Here is a 12,633-nt window from a genome sequence, read left to right on the forward strand (position 1 = left end):
TCAATTCATTATTTCTAATGTGGTTAAATACAATTAAACTGCTGCTTGATCTTAAACTGTTCTTAGACAATTAGCAAGACACTAATACAATTATTTATACTAGGAAAGAGAATTTGCGAATACCCATGAATAGATTAAAACTATCATGGGTGCCAAACAGTAATAGGGTAACTACTATGCCACCAAGTCCTCCACCAAACAGCATGCCCATGATTTGGTGTGGTTGTTACAGTAGAAAGGGGGTTCGAAAAATCTCTCTGGAGGAAGGGGCGGAATTTGTATTTACGCCTCTGCAAATGAGCATCGGTTATCCTACAGGCATGAAACATGCTTCAACTGCAAGAAGACCTATTCCTTTATACAAATTTTTACATTCATGCAGAAAATACAATTTTGGGTGCAATTAATTTAAATACATTCGTCTGAGTGTTCATCTCTCTCTCTCCTTATAAAACCCGTAATGAGGCTAACAGCATCAACATTAATGTATACGTACGCACTTGGACTGGTCCACCTAAGGAAATAAATAACTTTAGTTAAAAGTGAATCACAGCTTAATGAATCAGCCACCTGAAGGAGTAAACTGTTTAATTTGCATTTGTTAAACGTTACTAGTTACGTTAAACAGCTAGTTAACATTCATCTGCAAGAAAATGAACTGCAGCAAACGGGAATTCCAATTCTGGAAATTTTCCAACGTCACCAACATTAAGGCAAATTGCTGGTTTTACAATAAAACTCAATAAGAAATGGGGCGTTTTGTATTTCTGTGGTCTAGAGCAATGCGACTTTACAAATTTTTAAGGCTATAATTTTTTTTTTCTGTACAAAAATATTTTATTTATATATACTAGAACAATATACACTTATTTATATTTTTGTATTTAATTCCAACATCGGATGTAGAAATATCGCCATTTTGTAGGGAGTTTTAAGAATAAAATATTTAATACAATTTAACAGAATGTAATTTACAAATTATACAATGTTTATTGGTATATAATTTCTGCTAACATTAATATAACATATAATTTATATAAATTATATAGAGTTAAGTTTAAATATTACTTAAATTTAAGAATTATTTAATTTGCTTAAATTTTTAACAATTTTAATTTATAATTTGAGTATATTTAAGTTCAACTTCCTGATATTTTTCAAGGCGTTCTGGTAAAGCAAATAAAATCTTTACTAACCAAATAACACTATTTTAATATATGAAGTGAGAAATAAGATCTGATAAATACGTTGTTTTTCCTAAATGCTAAATTTCATGTCCTGCTTCATTTCAGAAGGCCAATGAAGGATGAGAATGGTATTTTGGTATATTTATCACCACTGCTGCGTCAAATACTACTCAACGAAGTTGGAGTACAAGAAAGAAAGGATCTGAGCAAAAAATAAAGGAAAAAAAATCAACCACACTGAACAGCGAAATACAGTTGATATAATTAATGAGAAAGGAACTTCCCCAATCCACTGGATGTGCAGATGAAAATTCGACCAAAATACTGAGTGTGTGTGAAGCTTTACGGTGGGGGGAAAAAATAATAGAGAATAAATAAAGTCTATCATTATATCATTGTGACAGATGAAGCTTTCAATGAAAGATTTTCGTGGATCATGGTGGTTGTGCATCAGAGGAATTACACATATAAAAAAATACTTTGAACTCATTTATTCACTTTTCAGTTCATAATGATAAAATCTATTACACTGAACACTTTCTGTTATGGCCTTTTTTTCCCCTTCATTAGAATAAACTTCTATAACAGGTGAAAGAAACCTTCGGCCCCCGCGGTCCATTCAGGGCCTCCCGCGTAATAGAACACATCCTCAGGCTTCTATTGCATTCGGCCGTGGTCTTTCTGCCACGGAGAGCACGACTTTTAACCCGTAAGCCATTGCGAACGTTACTGATCGGACGGGGGTAGTGAATTCACACTGAAATTAGAAGTTTATAATGTGCTGCCAATATAATTTTTTCCTGGTCAATACTATTCTAGCACATAACGAAAATAATAAAAACCTATGTTAGTACTTATTTTATTATTACTTTTTTTTAAATTAGTCCCGCCAATAGAGAAATTAATTTTCAAATGTTCGGATAACAATAATAAAAAAAAAAATTCTGTTTCAAAATATAAAAGATTACACTTTAAGCGGAATAATTATAATTCAAACATTTTAATTAATAGAGTACAACATTTAAAAATAATTTGCATGTATAGAAATAAACTAAAGGATAGGAGAATTTTGTTATAGTATAATTAATAAAAGGAAAGACCATTTCAAACGCAGGTTATTGCAATTTTGAAAGAGCTTAAATATAACGCTTCTCATAATCGTTAAGTTTTGCAGTCAATCAGAGGTCGTTGTGATCTCTCCAGTGATAGGACTTATGCTCTTTTAGAAACGACTATGTGTATTGTAGTCGTTTCTAAAAAGAGCGCAAGTCCAAACACTCGTGGTTGCTGGAGAGACCACAGCGCTTTCTGACGGTTGACTGAAAAATGTTAACATAGAGAAGCGTTATATTTTAGCTGTTTCAAATATTACTTCAATATAATAAAAGATAAATGGAGCGAAGACCGCAGAAAGCACGATATCACGGGTGGTGGCACCCTACTTCACCTGTGCTCATGACCGAGCTACCCATCAGCTTCCAAGATAGTTGTCTAGGAAGTCAACATCTGGAAGCGCCACAAATTCTGAGCAGACTTAAAAAAAAAAAAAAAAAACCTAACAAAACTTACCAGTGGCCCATATATAACAACTCTCCTAGGGCGCCGAATTACCTTAAGGTGACCTTGCCCATGCTTAAAATAACCTCCAACTTATATAAATTATATATGCACCTCCTTGACATGTTGTACTATTGTATTAATTAAATAGTTTAAATTATAACAGCTCATGATGTTGAGAGAAGGCCATTACGTGGTTGTTCATAATTAATTAATTAAACATGGATAACACTAATTAAAACCACGTGAACTATTATTATCGAGTGAATTTTATTGTGTTAAAAGATCGCATTAAGTTAAATTCCCACCCAATAAAACCACTGAATAATTGGCAACGTATCTAGATTTCATATTGAATCCTGTCATCATGCCTAATCTGGAATGATTTGGCGATGTTACTAACTGTACAAGGAGTCATTTGAAGCCAATAGTAACGCCCGCCAAGAAATTGCTGTTTAGGCCTGATGAAATCAATATGAAATACAGAAACATCGCCAATTAATAAGTAGTCCTATTGTGTTGGAATTTAACTTTGTGGAAGTTTTGTGGTAGTAGACCCAAATACCAACTAAAAGGTTGAGAAACTCGAGAGAGTAGAGGTCCAAGAATTTCTAATTCTGTGTTTATAAAAAGAAAAGTGTTAAAAATCTTGGGCAGTAAGTAGCTCATACAATTCGTTCCAAGATAAGAAAATAGTAAAGCATTAACAAAAAGATCGATTTGGAATAGCTCAAGATAAAACACAGGCGACTAAAACAACCACAAATTACCACAATCAGAAATGTAATAATAATAATAATTATAATAAAAAAGCTGCTTCTTTTCTTTCTGGACACAGACAACCGAAACACTTAAGTATTTAATCAAATACCAACAAGTATAAAAATAACATCCTACAAAGCCCCAACAGGGAATGTTCAGCTTCAACTATCAACAGCCCTCTAATGCATGCTACCGAAAAACAGTCCTACGTGTCTGAACAATGGACAAGAGATGGAACGATCTTTCTCCAGCATTTTGCCATCAACAAAGTTCTCGAATGACAGTTGGCCAGGTTGAAGGCTTTTTAGATCTCCCCCCCTCTTACCGGTTGACCAGAAAAAGGTTATCGTGATTTCCCTGAGTCAGTTGAAGCCAACAGTCGAAGTTTATGAATCTTCATATCAGCTTTGTACCTTTCTTTCGTTTTTTTTTTTTCTTTTTCAAAGAAGCAACATTATTATTTTCAATGGCGGACACACTATACAGATATAGAAAGAGCATTACAATATATCAGCTGTACAAATAAAAATCACAAGAACCGGATATTACTAACAAACAGCTTCCGTTAGTAGTACAAAGTTTGCGACGTGCAATATATGAGAATAAAAACAATATTCCACAACATTTCACTTTTCATTTAATCCCTGTTGTCCATAAACAGGGCAATCACAATCAGTTACGGTAACTTCAGTCTTTGATTACCAATGCTCGCGTTAACAGTGCTGCCATCTACAAAGAAAATCTGGCAGTCGAAAAGAAAGTTTCCACTCAAATTCAGTTTCTGCCTAGACACGAATTGGTTATTTTTTCTTGGCATGTAGCATCTCCATTAGGAGAGTCTGCGTAGGTACACATCCACTGAGGTGTTTATAGTAAAGAAATTCTTCACCACGCATGCCTATTAGATGAATCTCTGGTAGCTGTTGTAAGAGATGTCCGAACTTATCCTGAAAGTAAAATGAAACATTATTAGCTTTTAATAATAATAATAATAAATCATTTTACTAAGGTTAAATCAAAAAACTTTTCTGGTGTAGGGATGGTCAAGTACATATTAAAATTGCAGTTTGGTCGTAATTGAGTTTAATTGTAAAATAATCTTCTTTCATAGAGCTGCTCGGTGTCAGGTGAATCTCAAACAACTCTTTATGGCAGCTGATAAAACAGCGCTCAATTAACAAATAGGACACGCAATTTTTTATTTTTTATATGCTTCCGGATTTCAACCCAGGAAAGAACCAACCCCAACTAAGAAAAAACAGATATACAAATATTTTAATGAGAGGTCTATGCTTTCCGAGAAGATTTGAGAAATTATGACATTCTACAAATTTTTACTAATTTTGATAAAGAAATTTTTCGAACTGCTTCAATCAGCAGTGGTTGTTTCGAGGATTTATTGGTGCATCGATTATTTTGGTCATAATGTGTCAGTTTATATTACGCCAAGGCAAATAAAGCTACGAGGTTCTTTATATTGTGTATATTCTATGGTCGGTTTTCCTGGTCTGCTACATGGAGGAAAACAGAAACGGAACTCAGTATTACATAATACTGTGTATTATGTCTGTATCGGCATGCGGTTCAGTCCGATTTGCATGTATGTACAATATTCATAAATAAGTTGTTAATGGGATACAAAATTTTTTTTATTCAATTAGTGATAACAATATACAATTTTGTAGTAGATTTTATAGTAATTAATATTAATTTTTCATTTATTTATAATTAATTTGCTTATCTATTATTCATTATGTATACAGAGTGTTCACAAACCTCCTTCACAAAATTAAAACGTTATTATGTAAATAGGGAACTTGATACAAACCTGAAACCACTTCCAGATGATAGCTTATCATCAAGTTTTTATTCACCAAACGGAAAATGTGCGCGCAGATTGTGGTTCTTTGCGGCTAGTGAGGTGGTTATGAACGCGGTCTTTTCAAAATTTCTGTCCTTTTTTTTTTTTTCCCCCATGCAGAAGACCAGGAAAATCGACCATAGAATATACACAATATAACGAACCTCGTGGCTTTATTTGCCTTGGCGTAAATGACAGCATAATCGTAAAACGGATCATGATGAATTTGGCGTTCTGATGAGTTGTTGCAAAGTGTACAGATCTTTCTAGTGGAGAAGCTACCGTCATAGGCATTGTGTACCTAGACATGTTACAGAATTTCCTTATGCCTGCCTAAACTGTAGGATGACAAAGATGGCGATTTGATTTTTCAACAACACTGTGTTAATGTGTTTCACCACATTACTACAAAGAAATTCGTGCAAACCTGGACAATGTTTCCTTGGAAGTGGATTAGAAAAGAAGGACCTTGTGGTCCCCACGATCCCCTGATCTGATTCCTTTAGATTTTACTTTCCGAGGGTTCGCGGAAAGACCAGGTGTATGTTCCACCCATGCCAGAAACCATTATGGAACTTAATGCATCTATGAGCAATCGGCAGCGTTAATAGGCATGTAGTGTGCTGAATATGAGAAGAATTGGATTATAGGTAAGACATCTGCAGAGTAACTAAAAGTACCCACAGTGAACACCTCTAATTAAAACTTGACGGTATCCTTTATCACCTGGACGTGTTTTCAGGTTTGCATCATTTACCCCATTCACACAATAACGTTTTAGTTTCACAAAGGAAGTTTGTGGTCACCCTGTATATTCATGTGTTTTTGGCATGGGGAATTTGTAATATTCAGGCCATGTCACACGGAGGGCACCCAGGCCATTTGTTATGGATTTCAAGCTCGAAGAGGCTCCCAAGTTCAGGAAAAAGTATAAGTTATATAATATAATCAAAAATAGGGACCTCAAATCACCAACTGGCCTGGATCCTGCTAGCATCTTTGAAAGGACCTAGTAATACTGCACAATCGGTCTTAGTTCATTGCGTGCACAATGCTTTCATACTTACTGTTGTCTGTGGATAACAGTTGATGGTATATTCTAGCAGGGCTTGCTGAGTCTGCTCGTGAGCCTCATGTACTAATTGTAGGTTGGACAGTGGACGAACCTCTGGTGGGAAGAAAATAATAGTTACCATTCTGATACTGCAAATGAAGTTACGATGGTACAAGAGTTTCGTAACTTTATATAAAGAAAATTGCATCATTTCTTTATTAATTAATTATAATTATAGATAAAATCATGAACAACAAACATTTCCTGCTCAAGCAACATTTTATTTATTTATTATTTTTTTCTCCACAATTTTTCGGTGATGAAACTAATATTCGTATTACTACGAACGTTTTGTACAATAAGTAATAATTATGATATGAGTCGCTGATCAATGAAAGAGGTTTGCAACTAATGTCCTAGAATAGTGTGCTAACGCAACTATTGATTAGTGATTACAGTGACCTCTACAGAACACGTGACTGTGGAATTTTTATTTCTAGCTGAAATATGCTTTCAAATGAAATCTCCTTCAACGTATCAAGGAAAGAAAAATGCCAGCGTTTTTGACAAAAGAAGTCTCGACCACCTATCTAGAGAATGAGGTGTCCAAGGGAACGAAGAATAGTACAGTTTTAGCACAAAGTCCTACACGTCTCGTTCAACAGATAATCAAAACGCCTGCATTGCAACAAACAAGTATTTCATATAAAAATGCAAACAGATTCAGATATATCGATGTACATCTCGTTTAGACAAATTACAGCCTCTATTCTGAATGCCAATCAAAAGGGAAGCTGGAATAATGCATCCTTCTACACAAGATAATCCATCAGTTCGTTATAAAAACGAATGTATCTATGAGACAGGAATTGTAGGGTTAGTGCTGTTTCCCAGTACCATAGATTGCAACTTTAAGTATTTCATGTTAAGGATTGTATAAAAATTATTTATATCCAAGGTAATTAAAAATTAATTATTCGTAAAACTGCAGATACAAGTTGTAGTCACTTTATGGTGATTAGAGTATTAAACAAGTCTGAAGGATGTGTACAGAGAAACATATCCTGGGTGCTGTAAAGACGACTTTTTTTTTTCATATGTTCGTGTTCTTTATCATCTTCGCCAGAAGAAGGGCAAAGGTCACTGAAGGAGAAAGAGTATCTCCGAAAACCAGCTCTTGACCAAAAGAGCCTGCAAAGACATTATACAACGACTTCTTAGATAAGCTTAGGGATGTTGCAGGAAAACATGAATTAATGAGCAGTAAAATGGCTTGAGATAATCACTTACACTTGGATGATACAGTTCGCATTGTTATGCAGAGGAAGGTTGATATCTGTTGTCTATACTTTCTATTATACAGAACAAAGTTTTAATTTCAAGATAATATCCTCGTCACTGGTGGTAAAGATAGTACAAAAATTGCTGCATATGCATTCCTGGCTTATGAGATTGACAAACGGCGAACATCGACAAAGAGAGAACTGATCAAGGGGACGTACTTAAACTGACAGTGTGAGAGTACCTCATTCAAAAACAAAAGTTTCCTAATGATCATTGTAATGGTATATCGGATTTCAATATGCTAGAGTCTTCAAATTATACCTATTCCAGTTACGGAGGATTCTTGACAGATTCAGTTCACAGCCTGCATATTTTTAGTAATTAATTATTAGGTGAATTTTTCAGTTACTGAAGATCGTGTGCAAGGAATCTTATGTCCACCAAATTCATTGAAGATTAATTTCGTGAAGAATGAGTTTATTATGGCGTCGAATGGGTTCGGTGCATTAATAAAGAAAAATGATACAAACTTTCATTAACCAAAATGAAAGTTTACAGTTTCATGCCTCCTTATTAAAACTGAAACAGGATACAACAATATTTAAGCTACTACGAAATATTAATGAAGAAAGGTTATGTGAAATGGAATGCATTCAATTTTCAAGATTTTACATACAGCTGAACTTCTTTTTGTGCTTCGCAGATAGACTTCTAGTTCCTACTTGTATTTTATTTGTTATGACCATTAAATAAGTCATACAGGTATCCCTTTGATAAAGATAGGTTTTGCTTCCGAGATCATATTTATCTAAATATGACGCAGGTAATGGAATACTGAATAATGTTTTCCAAGTGTTTGATAAGCAGAATTCTTTTACTCAAAATCAGGCCATTTTCAGTCAAAATGGCTTGAACGTAAAGGCGGATTTACACGAGGTGAAAATCTTCCATGTAAATTTGTGAGTGAAAACGTCTGCAGCCATTATCAATCCACTGCAGGATGGAAGCCTCCTCAACAATTCATGTTGAGGAAAATGGACCATAATCTGCCAAGCTGGTCCAGCGAGAGTTGGCAGATCGACTGTATTTAGCAGTCAGGGGCGTGAACCCCGGTCTACTCAAAGAGCGTGTGCTACTGCACTCCCGCTCCTGACCACTCGGCTATGGAAGCCTTGTGAGTGAATATAGAACTGTAAATGAGAAAAATTAATGTCAAAGCATGCATTACTTTTTTTTTTAATTGCAAAAATTAAGTGCAAATGACGTATTCCTTTCTGACTTTTAAAATTGGATAGAGACTATCATAAAAAGCATCAAACTTTTCGCACAAATACCCTTATAGTCAACTCTAAATGGTACTCTAAAGATATAGGCCTATGCAATGTCTACTAAGCATCAATAGCCATTAACGATAATGAACAGTTATCTCATGAGTTATGCGAGTTGAGTTATAGATACGCATTTTCATATAAATGCAAATTGCATTTTTAGAAACATTTTTCGAAATACGGGATGCGTTTCGGATTAACGGGAATCTATAATCGGCCGGCCACCACGACACTTTTTTAAAAGTGTTGTTAAAACTCACAACTTATACTATACGTATAAAAAGACAAACTATACAGAGATATTTTTTGAACTAAGCATTTGTGCAGAATTTTATGTAAAAAAAAGAAGAAAAACCTGCCATTGCAAGGCAGTTTCCTGCGATCATCACGTGATCAACTGCGTGCCCTCAGTCAGCATCTGCCCTCGTTCGGTTAGCAGCCCACATGATTTTTTATCCACTGTTAAATTTACTCTCAATTTGTATTCCATCTTTCATATTAATAAATTTTAAGCGTTCTAACAATTTTAAATGTTTTAACTTTCTTCACGAAAGTACAGTTATCATAATTGCATGATTAGTTTCTACTACGTTTAGTATGTACGTTAACTCATTAATTGAATTTGATTTTGAATATAATTATAATGGTATTCTAATTAAAATGTTTATAAAATATTAACTGTTGAATAGTCGGGCCCGAAAGAAATCCACCCTGATTACACTATCCTTTATGGAAAATTAAGATTAAAATTCGAGATCAAAATGGTGGAATGATCGACAGTCCAGCCGAAATGAGTAAGTATCTTGCAACGATCCTTTACTATTGAAACCATATTAGTCTCAAGAGGGGGACGGTAATATATTGGTATCGCTTCCTTGATACCACAGTATCACAAAATAAGTAATATACTATAATGATATCAGAGAAGCGACTATCTAAAACTACTCAGGTTGAGAGAGTATAAAGATGCAGGAACGGATGGCATATATCCAGTTATAAAAAGACGGCATGTGAGTGCATCCAACCATTAGTAACGTTAATGAGATCATCATTAGATTTAGGGATTATCCTGTCGAACCGAAGAAGCGCCAATGTCTCCTAAATCCATAACGGAGGAGCAAAAAAGTGATGATCAATTATATCTATGGCTAAAGACGCAATACATAAACCATCTGTTGTTGTGGAAGTTAATAGCTTAAATAAATTCAAGGAGGAACTGGACAATGGGAATGGATGTGTGAAATGATTTTTTTTTCTCTGGCTGATGCTATATAAGCTTGCTTTCTTGCATCACATGCTTTACTACTAATACTACTGCCATCTCGACAAGAATGGTATCCTAAATGTCTCACAGCATGGTTTCGTGAAGAGAGATCTTACCTTACTAATCTGGAAAATTATCGTGACCAGGTTATAAAGCAATTGGATCAAGAAGCAACTTTGACATTATATATCTGTATTTCAGTAAGGTTCCTCACGAGAAGTTATCATATAAATTAGAGCAGGTCAAGACAACAGGGAAGATCCACCGGTGGAATAGGAGATGCTTGACGGACAGGAGAAAGAGGATAGTCATAAATGGGTATTATTCGGAGTGGGATGGAATAACAAGTGTTGTCCCTCAGACATCAGTACTTGGATCTCTCTTATTTCTTATCTTTTCAAAAATGATATTGAAAACTTTGCTAACAACTTAAAAGGTTGGGACCGTGCTGGCTTGCAAATATGGGCGGAAAAAGGGCAGCTAAAGTTTAATGCAATAAAAGCTAAAGTATGAGAAACAGAAACCCAGTATGTAAGAGATTAGCAGAGAGGAATTAAAGGATGTTCAGGATGAGAAAGAGTTGGGGATTACGATACAGCAAGACATGAAGTTCAACATGGAATGTAAGGCTGTTGTCGTTGATGTAGAGTTTTTAGGTGCATCAGAAACTTAGGTCATATTATGCCGTATATAATGCCTGTAAATTGCATGTTCTGTGATCGAATTGCTGTTTGCAGGTCGAAAAATCCGAGTTTCCGGGAGAAAAAAATCATGCTACCATGACAGACCGACTAATTCAGCCACGTTGTGGGAAAAAAAACCCATAAAAATTCCTCGCCCTGACTGACGAAATTCGAACTCAAATCTCTTCTATTCAATATGGGGAAGATTGCAATTCTACCAACTGTGCTACCCACGAGGGCATCGGCAAGAAGGGCACATAGTATTATCTCTATTATTTAGCGTAATTGAGCGCTAAGCATTATCTCTATGAGGAGCATCTTAGAAGATAAAGTCTGCAGAGCTTACAACTTTATGTGGGATTTGGGGGTTAAACCCCAAAATCAGCTGTTGAAGGCCGTGAGTCTGCATTTACACACAGGTGGCACTGCAGGGGATGCGGCAGTATTTATTTCCCCAAGTAACTAATAAAACTAAAGAGGAGTGAAGGATCTTTATTTTTATTTGTTGAGGCAAATAAGCACTGCCGCATCTGCTTCAGTGCCTCGTATGTAAACGAAGCCTAACGTACGGCTTTCTACATTCCCTCACCCCACTTACTTTTTATGTACTCTATTTCAGTAATCTATTTATATAATATAGTTGTTCTATTATTCAGTCTATATTTACAAAATGGCACTACCGTTCAATAAATTATTTTTAATTCGAAATTCGTGCAGTATAGTGTTCTACCTTTTATATTTATTACATTAAAGTTACCTGCGTATAGAAGATTGTCTTTCAACTCCTCCATTACATTTCTATAGGATTTTGAATTTTCATTTCCAAATCAGTTTATCTTTATGTGAGATGCCATGCACTATTAGACAACTATCCAACGACTTATCTCTAATTCTCTCGATGAAATATGTATTAATTCTTCGTATAGAACTACTACAATTCCATTAATGAGTTCCTTCGATGTTCTTATCCATTTTCTCAAGCCACTTGCTCCCTATACCCGCCCAGCTGACTGTAGGTACTGGGCTAAGTACTCGGCCGACTCACTAGAATGTGTACACTAGTGTCATGCAAAACTTTTCGGTCATGGACCCCTTTTAATGCCTATCTTTATCGGTGGACCACCAAATTAAAATATCATTTTATTGTTTTCTTCTCAGTGTTCTCAATGAAAAAAAAAAAAAATTGTGATCGACAAAGAAAAATATTTCTAACTCACCTTCAAAATTAAGCAGTCAGTCGGATACATGAATCACTTATATCTGGGATTCTTGAAATGGTAGAGAGAAGGAGAAGATGAAAAAAACTACTCCCATTAGTTTACTGCTCAGAATCAACGTAATGGGTGAGTTGTATCTTTTCGCTATTTAACTCATTCGTGGCGCATATGATGAGCAGAAGTCTGCCTTCTAGCGGATAGCCACGGATTTGTCCTGGATCACAGTTAGCGTGATGTAGGTGATCTTATTCATTTATATATGGTTAAACAACCAGAGTAAACAACCAAGTAAACAACTAACACACGTGCGAATTGCAATTGCCAAGTGTAAATCCGCCTTAAGTTTTAATTCCTGTCAGCAACGACTTGAGAGAGAGAGAATCTTTATTACAACTCCATGAATAAAATGTAGATAAATGTAATTAAAGTTGCAACT

General features: G+C 35.2%; 1 protein-coding gene across 1 annotated transcript in view; it reads right to left on the bottom strand.

Annotated features, from left to right (window-relative positions):
* Nucleotides 1–2,763: 2,763 nt before the first annotated feature.
* Nucleotides 2,764–12,633, bottom strand: part of LOC150087946 (nuclear hormone receptor FTZ-F1-like) — a 171,829-nt gene continuing 161,959 nt past the window's right edge. The window contains exons 4-5 of the mRNA XM_090369285.1: nt 6,435–6,535; nt 2,764–4,453 (exon numbers count right to left, since the gene is read on the bottom strand). Of these exons, the coding sequence (XP_090225411.1) occupies nt 4,307–4,453; nt 6,435–6,535 (248 nt within the window). The 3' untranslated portion in view covers nt 2,764–4,306. The remainder of the gene's footprint in view (nt 4,454–6,434; nt 6,536–12,633) is intronic.

The sequence above is a fragment of the Mastigoproctus giganteus genome, chromosome 3, assembly GCF_048544385.1.
Source record: "Mastigoproctus giganteus isolate SK-2022 chromosome 3, ASM4854438v1, whole genome shotgun sequence".
In the NCBI taxonomy this organism is placed as follows: Eukaryota; Metazoa; Arthropoda; class Arachnida; order Uropygi; family Thelyphonidae; genus Mastigoproctus; species Mastigoproctus giganteus.